The following is a 16,921-nucleotide window of genomic DNA, read 5'->3' as shown; positions in this document are numbered from 1 at the left end:
TGTACTATCCTTTCATCTGTTTAGGGTGATTTCCGATGACAGCACTTCTCAGTGCCTGCGACTTAAAAAAAAAGTAAAAAATAATTTAAAGTAAAAAAAGTAAAAATAATGTTCTTATTTGCCACCTTGTTTTAGTCCCTTTTAATATAAAAGTCTTTGTTACTAAGCATTTCAATCAATTCAATATACATACGCATCATCTTTATTAACAAACCACATATTTGAATTCTTAACCACTACATCCTTGCCTAAAAACTGTTAAAACTACATTCCGTGACACAGCAGTAGTAGTATGTAAAATTATAGTGGATTTGGTCATCCACCATGCAGCCGCTGTGATAAATGCTGCAAGCAGAGTGATACAAAACATGAAATGGTTCCCGTGTGATACTTGGTGTTCGTCACATGACTGGAAAGACCTCTCAGCCAATCAGATTCGAGGACCAGAAGTAACTATTGTATAAAAATGCTTTAATCTGCACCTTTCAGAGTTTGAAATTTGTAAAATGCTTTTTCTTTTATTAAAAATGTTCGATGGAACAGCTTGATTTAATCAATTCATTTTCTTTTATTTAGATCATTGATGAAAAGAAATTATTCTCTGTTGATCCTCTGGAGAAGCAGTATGTGTATCTACAAGCTCAGTTTCCATCCGTCACTCTGGAGAAAGTGGTCATGCTCTCATTCCAGACTGGATATATATTTGTACAAACAGACAAGCCCATCTACACCCCTGGTAGCACAGGTATGATTTAAGTGCTGAAAACATGACAACTATTGAGTGTATTAATTCACAATGTGAACTTTGTATGTTTTATATCAGCATGACGTTAATAAAGTTGACAGAACACTTGACCATAGATAGACTGTAAAATCAGTTACAATAAAGATTGTTGTGGACTTTGTGTCAGATAAGCTGATGTTCAATGATACACAGTAAAATCCCCAGTGTTAAATCAACACTGCTCGGAGTGTATTTGGTCCCACTCTAAATAGTGTTAAAGTAACACTGAAGCAGAGTTAAAGTTAATGAGGTAATTAAGTGATTATTTAAGTGATGATTGAGCATTAGTGAGGAACAGCTGCTGTTAACAAGCAGAATAACTGAAGAAAAGGAAAAACACAAGAACTACAACTGACTTCAGCCACAGCCTTTGATAAAATCAACTGAAATAAAAGACATTCAATTCAAGTTTATTTGTATAGCGCTTTTTACGATACAACAGGAATTTAAGTTTCCACAATATATTTATATATTGCAGAACCTTAATATATTGACATCTCTCAAGAACTCAGCAGAGGTGGATTAAACAACTCCCCAAACAGCATCACCAGCTTCACTCATTACTAACCAGATTGACTTTATTTCTGTCAGACATCTGCAGACGATTTTATTGAGAATTAACAGAGGATCAGATGTTGATGTTTTATTGGTCAAAAAATGATGTCACCGTCATGGAGGTCGGTGTTTGCTGTAGTTGGACTCTTGACCCTTGTTGAATTTCCAAGTAGTTTGTTTCTAAGCAGTTGCAATTGTGTTTAGCTGCAAACGCTTGAACAGTGCTGAATCAGAAGCTTGATGTAGCAGATTACCCTTTCTGCTTGTCAAGCATTTGGTTAGTCAACGTTAAGTGGTTTCTCTCACTCTCTTTCTATGGAAATTGGCTTAAATTCGTCAACTAATAAAAATCCCAAAAAGTGTTAAACATATGGCACCATAACATTTAAATAAAGAAGAGATTCGGGTCAAGCTTTTAGACATCACACTTATCATATGATCTACAACAGTGACAATAAATATTCATACTGAGCATGATGGGAGTTTTTACTATAGTGGTACCCAGCATGCATTGCAGTGTGAAGCGTTTTGTTGATTGTCACCATTGTTGAGATTCATATGCTTATTATTGATGTCTGTGTGTGTATATTATATAGTTATTAAAAAAAATGTAAGGACATGGATTTAAACTCATTCATGATAACTGTTGGCTGCAATATTTTATTTTAATACTGTAATGTCAGAGATAGTTGTTTGAACCCTAGATATATAAATATTGGTAGAATAACATTAACTAAAACAATCTAGCAAGCTCAGAATTGTTATCCCATTACATATAATCATCTATGTATTTAATGTAAAGCAGTGACATTTCTGCTTTACAGCAACAGATGCACTGTTGCAAAAAAACATCTATTGCAGCAAGTCAAGGGTCAAAAGCCCAACCAAAGTAAACACTGATCTCCATGATGGTGGCATTGTTTTTAACCAATAAAGCATCAACATTTAAACCTCTGATAATTCTCAATAAGAGCTTCTGTGTTAATCTGACAGAAATAAAGTCAATCATGAGTGAAGCTGGGGATGCTGTTTGTGGAGTTGTTTAATCCTCCTCTGCTGAGATCATGAGAGATTTAATGTCTTTTATTTCAGTTGATTTTATCAAAGGCTGTGGCTGAAGTCAGTTGTAGTTCTTGTGTTTCTCTTTTTCTTCAGTTATTCTGCTTGTTAACAGCTGCTGTTCCTCACTAATGCTCAATCAGCACTTAATTAATCACTTAATTATCTCCTTAACTTTAACACTGCTTCAGTGTTACTTTAACACTATTTGGCAGAGGTGGGACTTTCAAGTCACAAGCAAGTCTTCAAGTCATATCCCAAGTCCTCAAATAGTTAAAGTTTATGAGATAATTAAGTGACTAATTAAATGATGATTGAGCATTAGTGATGAACACCTGATGTTAACAATAGACCAAAACACAAGAACTATATCTGACTTCAGCCACACACACACACACACACACTCACAGAGTGCCACCATAATTGTGGTTAAGACTTGCTTTAGTTGGTCTCTTGAACCTTTTAACAATGCAAAACAATTTGCTTCTGAGCAGTTGCAATATTGTTTCATAGCAGTAATTTGTGTATTGCTGAATCAATCCTTGATTTATGCTTTCTGCTTATAACTCATGATGACTGAACATCATGAAGTGGTTTCTCTTTTTGGTTTGTTGACCTGCGAAACAAAAAAGTACTGTGAAACAAATGCCACTGTAATGCTTCAATATTGAAAGAAGAAAAAAAACTTTATTGACTCAGGCTTTTAGACATGAACACTTATCATATGATCCTCAAAATGGTGACAATAAATTTTCATACTGCAGAGCATGATGGGAGTTTTTACAGTGGTGTTACCCAGCATGCAATGCAGCATGCAAATTGATTGTCACCATTGTTGAGATTCATATGCTGGTTCTTGATGTCTGTGTGTGTCATAATTGAGTTGGACTTCAATTTTTATATGCATTACATAGGTTTGGAATTCTTTCACTATAGCTATTAGAGCATCACTCTCTTTGCATGCTGTGGTTTCACATGACTGATTTTGAGAAACCTAAACATATAAATGAAATAAAGTTATTTTGATTGTAAGGTCAGCTCATGATGAGACATATATATATACATAAATGCTCACTGCATAGTACTGTCCTCTCTGCTTTACAACAGCATATATATGGCTACAAAAAGAGATCTAATGAAGAAAGTCAAGGCTCAAGAGCACAACTAAAGCAAACACTGATCTCCATGATGGTGGCATCATTTTAACTAATAAAACATCAACATCTGATCCTCTGTAATTCTCAGTAACAGCAGGTGAACTCTTTGAGGACTTGTGATATGACTTGAAGACTTGCTTGTGACTTGAAAGTCCCACCTCTGCTATTTGGAGTGGGACCAAATACACCCTGAAGCAGTATTGATTTAACACTGGGGATTGTACCGTGTATGACATAAAACAAACTGTATAATGAGTCCTAAAGACTCATGTACTTCTTGTACTTTTTTATCTATATACACTGTCTTCATCTGGCACAATAATGTAATGTAAATTATTATTTTTACAGTACATTGCAGAGATTTCCTGTTTTATGCAAAATAACATTCTATCCATGGGCCTACTGAATTGTGTAATATTTTCCCAAACTTAAGAAAATTCATACTGGATGATTTTAATGTTTGCATTGATTGTTTGACAAATGAAGAGTCTAAAATGCATAAAAAAGAATGCATTAAAACATTATTTTGCAGTTCTTTACAGGATTATCTCTATGACGCCCAACCTGACACCACTCAGTAATACTCCAATCACAGTGGAAATCATGGTACATACTTGTATAAGACCATACTGTTATTTCACACACACACAAACACACACACACACACACGTTTGTTTTTGTGAAAAGTGGGGACATCCCATATAGGCGTAATGGTTTTTATACTGTACAAACTGTATGTGCTATTGCCCTACACCTACCCTACACCTAAACTTAGCCCTCACAGGAGACTGTGCATTTCTACTTTCCCCCAGAAAACCTCACTCTGTAAATTTATAATTGTTTTGAAAAGTGGGGACATGCGGTAATGTCCTGAAAAGTCACCTTCACCTTGTAATACCTGTGTCATACCTGTGTCATTATACAAATTTATGTCCTCATTTCTCACAAAAATGTGCGCACACACACACACACACACGACATTTCAGCTGTAATGAGCATTTGATGATTTCAGTATACAGGATACAGTGATTTTTGATGACTGTCTTGTTTCTTAAGAATCCACAAGGCATCACAGTTTCATCAGACACGATATTATCAGACACAGGGATGAAGTCTGGAAAATATGCCCTTCCTGAGATTGCCAAGTGCGTAAAACACGGTCAGGTAGCTATTCAACCTGAGTGGTGTCTGCTTCACAACAATATCTAAGAATTTATCAACTAAAGGGTTAGTTCACCCCAAAATGAAAATTCTGTAATTAATTACTCACGCTCATGTCGTTCCAAACCCGTAAGACCTTCGCTCATCTTCGGAACACAAATTAAGATGTTTTTGATGAAATCGGAGAGCTATCTGACACTCCATAGACAGCAACACCACTGAAATGTTCCCAGGTTTCAGAAACGTAGTAAATACATCAGTAAAACAGTCAATGTGACATCAGTGGCTCAACTTCAGTTTTGTGATGCTATGAGAATATTATTTTTTTTGCTCAAAGAAAACAAAAATAACAATTTGCTCAACCATTCTTCTCCCCAGAGTTACATCTTCCGCCATTTTGGAGAGTACCTAAGGATAATGATGGGCAGATGAAGCCCCATGAAGCTTTAAGCTTTTCAGCAAAGTGGTTCACAAAAGGGTTAATATCTGGAGGCTTCATTTTCTCACAATACCACCTGTTGGCCAAAGAGTGTAAAACAAGCAGATATACAGGTCCTTTTCAAAAAATTAGCATATTGTGATAAAGTTCATTATTTTCTGTAATGTACTGATAAACATTAGATATATTTCATATATTTTAGATTCATTACAACACAACTGAAGTAGTTCAAGCCTTGTATTGTTTTAATATTGATGATTTTGGCATACAGCTCATGAAAACCCAAAATTCCTATCTCAAAAAATTTGCATATTTCATCCGACCAATAAAAGAAAAGTGTTTTTAATACAAAAAAAGTCAACCTTCAAATAATTATGTTCAGTTATGCACTCAATACTTGGTCCGTGTAACGGTTTGCAGTTCTTTGTTCAATTTGCAGCATCAAAATTAACCAGATAAAATTTGGCTTCAAACTTTCATTTTTCGTTTTTTTCAAATACCTCACAAACGAATAATTGTCTCTCTGTCGACTGGGCGTGGACACACATCATACAAGAAGGCCAAAAGATGAATGAGTTGTATCAGCTGCAGTTCCTCTACTAACCTGCGGATTATACTTTCGTAATCATCAAGCGCACTCCACTCACACATCGTACAGACAATCTGTAAAGTCACAGTTAACAGTCACAGTAGCCAATAACTTTTTGCAACTTATTAAAGCGGCAGCGCTCTGGGTCCGCTGCAGGCTTAAAGTAATCCCCCATTCCGTCCCCCGGCAGTAATGGTACGGACCAACCGCGAGCGCAAAACACAAAAAATGGAAAATCAGAATAACGAGTCATGTTTTATGTTTGTTCAAAAATCTTACTCGGATGCCACAACCTAAACTTGTAGACTGGAAAATCAAACAGAGAGACAATTATTCGTTTGTGAGGTATTTGAAAAAAACGAAAAATGAAAGTTTGAAGCCAAATTTTATCCGGTTAATTTTGATGCTGCAAATTGAACAAAGAACTGTTACACGGACGGTCCGTGTACGTTTTGATAGTTTGTTTTCCAATTTGAAATGAAATAAGCAGAAACGAGAAAACGGCACCTTTATTCGTTTTTTCGTTTTTTTGAAAAAAACGAAAAAACGAGATTTCGGCTTGATTTTTCGTTTTTTAGTTCAGAGGCATAAAACGAATAAATGACTTCAAAATTCGTTTTCCACATGTGGGCGGTCCTGAGACGCCCCCTTCCGCCGATTGGTCAAGCAAATCTGAGCATGTGACGTCATCAGTAGTCGCTCAGGTCTGTTCAACAAAATAATAGTCCTCTAACGTTACTATGGCTACCGATTCTTAAACTGTACAGGGCAGGTCCTGTTGGGCTTTCTTCTGTGCAACTTTACGCGTTTCACAGAAATCTTTACATCAGAAATATTAAATATTAGTCTGCCACCAGCCCGTTTTATTTAGCTGTGCAGAGTTAAATCTGTGTGGTGAAGCTGCGCTAGACAGCGCCGAGCGAGAGAGGATCACTGACCAGTGTTCAGTCAGCAGTCAGAACTTGGGTACCTATGATGGTGAAATACATTTTTACTGAAAATGACCCGCGAGTATGATTGACAGGACGATAGCGGAGGCAATTAAAAGCACAATATAACTTCTGTTAACAAAAACATAATTTTTTTTTTTTTAATATAAGTGGCTTTGTCTTTGTTTTAATCAAATAATTGTGAACCACAAACCGAGCCTTCGTTTTAAAGGGCGATTTCCAAATATATTTTATTTGTTATAATATGGGTATTTTATGTCACCCATCTTATTAGTTTGATTATAGTAGGCTATACGCAAGTTTTTTTATTGTACTATTTTACTGTTGTTTTTTAATTAACAATATATCATAACAACTTATAAAGATGTTGAGTAAAAACATTAACAAAGAGAGTAAAATTACATTTGTAAAAAAAAAAAACTATTATCTTGTTACAAAATTAAATGTTATTGTCTGGGGTCTCTGGAGACCCCAAAAAAAACTATAGGGTACAGAGATTTAAACCATCAGAGGGCTAGAGGAAAAGCAGAAGTGTTTTGCCTATTGGCATACATAGCCTATTACGTGTATTTGTTTTTATTTATGCTATTATAATTACACCGGGTCACCAACTAATGACAGATTGAAATCTACAGTAAATTAACACATCCTTCTTGACTCTTCAACCGAGTGTAATGGTATTTAAGAAGCCTTTAACTATGTGCTCAACATTAAATCTGTAACATATAGCCAACATTAAGAATAGGGTTGTGCCGGTGAGGAAATTTTCCCATTGATCAGTTAACTTATGACAACACCAATGTTATTTGTTAATCTCTTCTGTAGATTTTGATCTTTATAAGTTGTTATGATATATTGTTAATTAAAAAAGAACAGTAAAATAGTACAATAAAAAACTCGCGTATAGCCTACTATAATCAAACTAATAAGACGGGTGACATAAAATACCCATATTATAACAAATAAATAAAATATATTTGGAAATCGCCCTTTAAAACGAAGGCTCGGTTTGTGGTTCACAATTATTTGATTAAAACAAAGACACTTATATTAAAAAAAATATATATATATGTTTTTGTTAACAGAAGTTATATTGCGCTTTTAATTGCCTCCGCTATCGTCCTGTCAATCATACTCGCGGGTCATTTTCAGTAAAAATGTATTTCACCATCATAGGTACCCAAGTTCTGACTGACTGCTGACTGAACACTGGTCAGTGATCCTCTCTCGCTCGGCGCTGTCTAGCGCAGCTTCACCACACAGATTTAACTCTGCACAGCTAAATAAAACGGGCTGGTGGCAGACTAATATTTAATATTTCTGATGTAAAGATTTCTGTGAAACGAGTAAAGTTGCACAGAAGAAAGCCCAACAGGACCTGCCCTGTACAGTTTAAGAATCGGTAGCCATAGTAACGTTAGAGGACTATTATTTTGTTGAACAAACCTGAGCGACTACTGATGACGTCACATGCTCAGATTTGCTTGACCAATCGGCGGAAGGGGGCGTCTCAGGACCGCCCACATGTGGAAAACGAATTTTGAAGTCATTTATTCGTTTTATGCCTCTGAACTAAAAAACGAAAAATCAAGCCGAAATCTCGTTTTTTCGTTTTTTTCAAAAAAACGAAAAAACGAATAAAGGTGCCGTTTTCTCGTTTCTGCTTATTTCATTTCAAATTGGAAAACAAACTATCAAAACGTACACGGACCGCCCAGGATACTTCGATAGCGGCCTTAAGCTCATCCAGAGTGTTGGGTCTTGCGTCTCTCAACTTTCTCTTCACAATATCCCACAGATTCTCTATGGGGTTCAGGTCAGGAGAGTTGGCAGGCCAATTGAGCACAGTAATACCATGGTCAGTAAACCATTTACCAGTGGTTTTGGCACTGTGAGCAGGTGCCAGGTCGTGCTGAAAAATGAAATCATCTCCATAAAGCTTTTCAGCAGATGGAAGCATGAAGTGCTCCAAAATCTCCTGATAGCTAGCTGCATTGACCCTGCCCTTGATAAAACACAGTGGACAAACACCAGCAGCTGACATGGCACCCCAGACCATCACTGACTGTGGGTACTTGACACTGGACTTCAGGCATTTTGGCATTTTCCTCTCCCCAGTCTTCCTCCAGACTCTGGCACCTTGATTTCCGAATGACATGCAAAATTTGCTTTCATCCAAAAAAAGTACTTTGGACCACTGAGCAACAGTTCAGTGCTGCTTCTCTGTTCAAAAGTGGCTTGACCTGGGGAATGCGGCACCTGTAGCCCATTTCCTGCACACGCCTGTACACGGTGGCTCTGGATGTTTCTACTCCAGACTCAGTCCACTGCTTCCGCAGGTCCCCCAAGGTCTGGAATCGGTCCTTCTCCACAATCTTCCTCAGGGTCCGGTCACCTCTTCTCGTTGTGTTGCGTTTTCTGCCACACTTTTTCCTTCCCACAGACTTCCCACTGAGGTGCCTTGATACAGCACTCTGGGAACAGCCTATTCGTTCAGAAATTTGTTTCTGTGTCTTACCCTCTTGCTTGAGGGTGTCAATGATGGCCTTCTGGACAGCAGTCAGGTCGGCAGTTTTACCCATGATTGCGGTTTTGAGTAATGAACCAGGCTGGGAGTTTTTAAAAGCCTCAGTAATCTTTTGCAGGTGTTTAGAGTTAATTAGTTGATTCAGATGATTAGGTTAATAGCTCGTTTAGAGAACCTTTTCATGATATGCAAATTTTTTGAGATAGGAATTTTGGGTTTTCATGAGCTGTATGCCAAAATCATCAATATTAAAACAATAAAAGGCTTGAACTACTTCAGTTGTGTTGTAATGAATCTAAAATATATGAAAGTCTAATGTTTATCAGTACATTACAGAAAATAATTAACTTTATCACAATATGCTAATTTTTTGAAAAGGACCTGTATTACAGACAGAGGTGGATAGTCCGAGTAGCTCCAGAGTGCAGTCTGGACGAAGGGGCGGGGCGACATATTAAGGTGGGGTGACACGTGTCGCTCCGCCCACCCCCAATTTCATTGGCTTATGATACAGCGGAGCTTATTGGTGTAGACCAGTGGTTTTCAACCTGTGGGCCGCGGCGGTATTGCAGGGGGGCCGCCAATTATTATTAATAGAAATTGTAATATTGTTAATATAACAAAAAATGTCTAGTCAAAATCAAATAAATCATAATTTATGTATATTTTCTTTTTATTCAATACATTACCAGTTTATTCAATAAAGACAATTAACAGCCTTGCTTCCGAGTACTTAGTTAACCCGACACAAAAAGCGGGATCGTTTACATTCTTTTGCAGTGGGCCGCGGAAACATATGTGTTTGGCTGTGTGGGCCGTGAGTTAAAAAAGGTTGGGAACCACTGGTGTAGACGTTTGCTCATGAGCACTCTTTTATATACGTTTTTATGTATGATCTACGCTGTTTGGCTGTACTACAGAAATATTAAGTGCTAACAACAGCGATTTTAGTTAGAATCAATTAGCAAATGTGTTTTATTTGTATTTTTTTACTTATGACGAATTAGTTAGAGTAGGTTCCTATCAAACGCTTGGTGGCGGCATCTCCGAGTATTCGGGCAGAACAGAGCTGTTTAATATGAGCGGCTCACGAATTAAGTCTTCAGAACAAATTCTTAATTCGTGGCCATGATATAGTCCTAATGGCACGTTAAATTAACTCATATATTATTGCACTTTTCACAGTACGCGAAGCAGACATACTTAAACATTGAGCAGTTTTAGCTGGGCGATGCTGATAAAAATGATCCACTGTTTGAGATTTATCTGTTTTGTATAATTAATATTTACATGTAGCCTATATTCTTTATTTTAGGATCGGTGGATAAGCACAAACTTCATTCATTGTAGTTCAGGAAGACATAGGACAAACCCGCAAATGGTTTTAATTTAAAGAACAACACTGCGGTGACAAATAAGACAATAATACCAAATAGCCCATCAGCGTGAACTGGGGTATGATGTGTGGATAATGGGAATAAAAACCTTGCTGAAACACACACTCGTTTATTTATTTATTTATTTGCATATAGGCCTTAATGTTTTTGTTTACTAAAAGAGCTGTTATTAAATCTGACCTACAGCAAATATTATTATTAATGTACTTTAGTGCGTATTTAAACATTTTTAATTATACTTTTATATATAGTCTATATGCACAAATTGAATTACTGGTTGTGTGGCTCAATCCTTTAAAAAGAACCAATCACTGTACTATATTAGGCCTACAGATGTTAGATTTTTAGTAGCTATATAGTCTTTAATAAATAAATAAAAATATTAATCACAGAGAAGGTCTTTTATTAAAAGTGCTCACGCACCTTTTGCACAGATTCACAGCGCTGAGGTATTTAATAATTGATATTTACGCAGGTCTATATGGCTACAATGATCGAGTATTAATAACTGAATCTAAATTCATCCGTACACAGATTAACACGCACACACAATGAGGGCGTGGCTACAGAAATTATTGGATTTTTAATATTTGATGTCACGGACACTTATTTACTATAAGATAGGAAACTTTAAAAAACTGTAAGAGAATCGATATGTGTTCAAATATTTTATTGAGATATAAACAAGGAAACATTGAGCTTCTCAGGAAAAATTTATTTGCACTTTATAACCTACAAGTTTGTGACGCATTGAGCAACATATAGGCTAACTCATCTCTATAAATAACAAAAAAAAAAAAAAAAAAACGGTTGTGCTTTAAAACATATTCGCGTTATATAACAAATTATATTCGTGTTTGTCCATGTCTAAAATACAGTAAATTATCACCATTTGCGTATAAAATCCCAATTTAGTGCTGATCCGTGGCCTTCTGATCCTCAAGGAAATATGAATGAAGCGCTACAACCTGAAGAACCCGGAGGTGCTCAAGTTTATTTTTAAATAATGACTTCATCTGACAAAAATTACTATGGTTACTAAACAGATAATAATTAAAGCCTATGATTCTAGAGTTAGCACATATTTCTGTAGTATGTCCAAATCAATTTTACAAAATTGTACACAAAGGAATGCGCATGCTCGGGTCTACACCAATAAGGCTTGCCGTGTTATAAACCAATGAAATTGGGGGTATGTCGCCTCGCCCCGGTCAGAAAGTAAAAGTCCTGCCATATTTTTGTTCCACCCATGAACTCAGCAGCTGATTTCACCAGAGAAGGAACCAATACATTCCTTTCCAAACACAAACCAGTCTAGAATCAAATCCCAAGTCCTCAAAGAGTCACTTGAATGAACATCATTGAATGTGGCGGTCTTTGGTTCTTTGGCTGACATTCAGCTGTTACAGAACTGAAAAAAAATCCTATTAAACAAATATTACCAGAATGCTTAAATATTGAGAAAGAAAAAAAAAACGACTACATCACTCAGGCTTTTAGACATGAACATTTATCATATGATCCTCAACAATGGTGACAATAATTATTCATGCTGCAGTGCATGATGGGAGTTTTTACTATGCTGTTACCCAGCATGCATTGCAGCATTAAGCATTTTGTTGATTGTCACCATTGTTGAGATTCATATGCTGGTTCTTGATTTCTCTGTTTGTCTAAATTCACATAGATTTAAAATTCATGAAAGTATTGGGAGATTATTGAAAACCAGAACACATATAAAAAAATAATTAAAATCATAAGTTACTGCGGATGTAAATAGGTCAGCACTGGATGACTATCTCAAATGAAAATAACTAACAGTTGCTTACTGCACAGCATTGATCTCTCTGCTTTACAACACATGCGTTGCTTCACAGAGAGCTCTAAAACAAGGGTCAAGAGCCCAACTAAAGCATATACTGATCTCCATGATGGTGGCGTCATTTTAACTAATAAAACATCAACATCTGATCATCTGTAATTCTCAATAACAGCAGGTGTTCATCAATAATGTACAATCATCATTAAATTAGTCACTTAATTATCGCATTTACTTTAACTCTTTGAGGACTTGGGATTTGACTTGAGACTTGTTTGTGAATTGAAAGGAATGACTTAGTTCCTCCTCTGGTGAAATCAGCTGCTGAGTTCATGGGTGGAATAAACATATGGCAGGACTTTTACTTTCTGACCCCTGGACTATCCAACTCTGTCTGTAATATATCTGCTTGTTTTACATTCTTTGGCCACTGGGTGGTATTGGGAGCAACCCTTTTGTGAACCACTTCAAGTACTCCAGAGTGCAGTCTGGACGATGGGGCGGGGCGAGGCGACACGTGTGGCTCCGCCCACCCCCAATTTCATTGGTTTATAACACGGCAAGCCTTATTGGTGTAGACCCGAGCATGCGCATTGTGTACAATTTTGTAAAATTGATTTGGACATACTACAGAAATATGTTCTAACTCTAGAATCATAGGCTTTAATTATTATCTGTTTAGTAACCATAGTAATTTTAGTCAGATAAATTCATTATTTAAAAATAAACTTGAGCACCTCCGGGTTCTTCAGGTTGTAGCGCTTCATTCATATTTCCTTGAGGATCGGAAGGCCACGGATCAGCACTAAATTGGGATTTTATACGCAAATGGTGATAATTTACTGTATTTTAGACATGGGCAAACACGAATATAATTTCTTATATAACGTGAATATGTTTTAAAGTATGTTTTAAAGCACAACCGTTTTTTTTTTTTTTGTTATTTATAGAGATTAATTAGCCTATGTTGCTCAATGCGTCACAAACTTGTAGGTTATAAAGTGCAAATAAATATTTTCATGAGAACCTCAATGTTTCCTTGTTTATATCTCAATAAAATATTTGAGCATATATCGATTCTCTTAAAGTTTTTTAAAGTTTCCTATCTTATAGTAAATAAGTGTCCGTGACATCAAATATTAAAAATCCAATAATTTCTGTAGCCACACCCTCATTGTGTGTGCGTGTTAATCTGTGTACGGGATGAATTTAGATTCAGTTATTAACACTCGATCATTGTAGCCCTATAGACCTGTGTAAATATCAAATATTAAATAACTCGGCGCTGTGAATCTGTGCAAACGGTGCGTGAGCACTTTTAATAAAAGACCTTCTCTGTGATTAATATTTTTATTTATTTATTAAAGACTATATAGCTACTAAAAATCTAACATCTGTAGGCCTAATATAGTACAGTGATTGGTTCTTTTTAAAGGATTGAACCACACAACCAATAATTTAATTTGTGCATATAGTCTATATATAAAAGTATAAATAAAAATGTTTAAATACGCACTAAAGCACATTAATAATAATATTTCCTGTTGGTCAGATTTAATAACAGCTCTTTTAGTAAACAAAAACATTTAGGCATATATGCAAATAAATAAATAAATGAGTGTGTGTTTCAGCAAGGTTTTTATTCCCATTATCCACACATAAAACCTCAGTTCACGCTGATGGGCTATTTGGTATTATTGTCTTATTTGTCACCGCAGTGTTCTTTAAATTAAAACCATTTGCGGGTTTGTCCGATGTCTTCCTGAACTACAATGAATGAAGTTTGTGCTTATCCATCGATCCTAAAATAAAGAATATAGGCTACATGTAAATATTAATTATACAAAACAGCTAAATCTCAAACAGTGGATCATTTTTATCAGCATCGCCCAGCTAAAACTGCTCAATGTTTAAGTATGTCTGCTTCGCGTACTGTGAAAAGTGCAATAATATATGAGTTAATTTAACGTGCCATTAGGACTATATCATGGCCACGAATTAAGAATTTGTTATGAAGACTTAATTCGTGAGCCGCTCATATTAAACAGCTCTGCCCGAATACTCGGAGATGCCGCCACCAAGCGTTTGATAGGAACCTACTCTAACTAATTCGTCATAAGTAAAAAAAATAAAAAACACATTTGCTAATTGATTCTAACTAAAATCGCTGTTGTTAGCACTTAATATTTCTGTAGTACAGCCAAACAGCGTAGATCATTCATAAAAACGTATATAAAAGAATGCTCATGAGCAAACTTCTACACACCAATAAGCTCCGCTGTATCATAAGCCAATGAAATTGGGGGTGGGCGGAGCGACACGTGTCGCCCCACCTTAATGTGTCGCCCCGCCCCATCGTCCAGACTGCACTCTGGAGCTACTCAACCACTTGGCTGAAAAGTTTAAAGCTTCATGATGCTTCATCTGCCCATCACTACCTAAGGACATATTTGACGTAATCAATATTGTTTACGTTTTGGAGGGGAAGCACACGCATGAACGTAATCTGCGTAATAAGCATTGTTTAGGGGAAAGCGTGTGTATGCATTGTGTTACTCTCTAAAAAAACATTCTCTTAACGTCGTAAAATTGAAGTTGAGCCACTGACGTTGCACGTACTGTTTTACTGATGTATTTCAGTTGTGTTGTGAAGATGAACGAAGATCTTATGGGTTTGGAACGACATGAGGGTGAGTAATTAATGGCAGAATTTTCACTTTGGGGTGAGCTAAGCCTTTAACAGAAGCAAAAGCGTATTCATGGTTTGTTATCACCTGTTTTAATGTCATGAAATCAGACATGTGTATGATTCTGTATGTGTTCTCTTTGTTTCAGTCCTGGGATCTGGAAGGTTGTCACACTGTTCTCAAAGACTCCTCAGAAGAAGTTTACTGCAGACTTTGAGGTCAAAGAATATGGTAAGACCTGAGTCAACAAGCTGTATGTTTTCATAAAACGTTCTCAGATCTTGTCTAACATACTCTCATGGTTCTCTCAAGGTTATAAACAAACATTCCTCCAGTAATGTTAATATAACGTTTGTTCAAAGTTATTTGGTTTTTAATAATGTTCTCAAATGGTTAGACAAAATGTCATTTACATGTTGTTTGTAGAAGGTTTTTTAAATGTTCTCATTATAATGGGTGAAACCACTGTTGTATCTGAGTCCAGTGCCGAGTCCTAGTTTTTAATAAATTGAGCAGAGGTGGGACATTCAAAGAGTTAAAGTTAATGATATAATTAAGTGACTAATTAAATGATGATTGTGCATTAGTGATGAACACCTGCTGTTATTGAGAATTACAGAGGATCAGATGTTGATGTTTTATTGGTTAAAATGATGCCACCATCATGGAGATCAGTGTTCGCTTTAGTTGGGCTCTTGAACCTTGACTATCTGTGTTAGATCTCTCTTTGTAGTAATGCAAATGATGTTGTAAAGTAGAGAGATCAGTGTTCTACAGTGTATGATAAGACAGTCATTATGAGCTGGTCTGATTACAAACGAAATAACTTTTTTTTGGTATATTGATGTTTAGGTTACGCACAATCAATCCTGTGATACTGTAGCATGCAAATGAAGTATAGCTGTAATCGTTATTGAATTAATTTTAAGTCTATGTAATGCATATAAAAATTTGAACTCCAGTACTATTTAGACCAGGGTCTCCAACACGTCGCTCGTGATCTGCCAGTAGCTCATGGCCTCATTGGAGGTAGCTTGCCAAGACATATATTGACATATCGGCCGTGAGGTTATTTTAATGTACCGTTACATATTTTTTTAATTATCATTAAACCCGTATTTGATTATCACGATTTGAAAAACTCACAGTAAATACAGTTCAGTTTTAATCAAAGTTATTAAGAGTCTCACGCAGGCGCAACAGGCAGAGAAGTTTCGTTTCGTGTGAAAGCATGACTGAAGGCAGACTGCTGAGGAAAATTATATGAAAGAATATTTGATTTCATTGTGTGAATTTCATTTCATTTGTGTGAATGCATAATACTTTACAAACTTTAAAGGCTCAAGATGGCGGCGCGTGCGCACGCAGCGGCTCGGAGCTCTCGGCTTTTTTCGTTTCTTTTTGTGTTTTTGTTTGTGTTTTCGCCACTTATTCAAGGACTGGCAGCAATAATACAATACGGTAGGGCTGAAATGTTGGAGCTGGGAAAAAAATCAGGACTTTATGCACCCCCAAAGCTGGATTCTATACCACCGGAGCTGTAGCGGACCATGGGGGCTTTCACCATCCCCGCCTCTGTGGCCCAGGAGACGCAGAAGACACCGTAAACAAAAGCGGGATAAGCGGAGTGGGCTGCGTGCTAGGCTACATGCTAATCCACAAAGATCGGCACTGCCCAGCCTCCTCCTCGCGAACGCCAGGTCTCTCATAAACAAGTTGGACGAGATCCGCTTGAGGTTCGACTCGAGAGAAACCGACTTATAAACCTCTGATCTGCAGGACTAAACCCACCACCAG

At 36.6% G+C, this 16,921-nt stretch overlaps 1 protein-coding gene across 1 annotated transcript in view; it reads left to right on the top strand.

Moving 5' to 3' along the window:
* Window positions 1–16,921, top strand: part of LOC306872969 (complement C3-like) — a 139,067-nt gene that overhangs the window by 11,310 nt on the left and 110,836 nt on the right. The window contains exons 3-6 of the mRNA XM_079421942.1: window positions 577–745; window positions 4,088–4,161; window positions 4,612–4,700; window positions 15,273–15,355. Of these exons, the coding sequence (XP_079278068.1) occupies window positions 577–745; window positions 4,088–4,161; window positions 4,612–4,700; window positions 15,273–15,355 (415 nt within the window). The remainder of the gene's footprint in view (window positions 1–576; window positions 746–4,087; window positions 4,162–4,611; window positions 4,701–15,272; window positions 15,356–16,921) is intronic.

The sequence above is a fragment of the Barbus barbus genome (genome assembly GCF_936440315.1).
Source record: "Barbus barbus genome assembly, chromosome: 7".
Lineage (NCBI taxonomy): Eukaryota > Metazoa > Chordata > Actinopteri > Cypriniformes > Cyprinidae > Barbus > Barbus barbus.
This window is presented reverse-complemented; position numbering and strand designations above follow the sequence as displayed.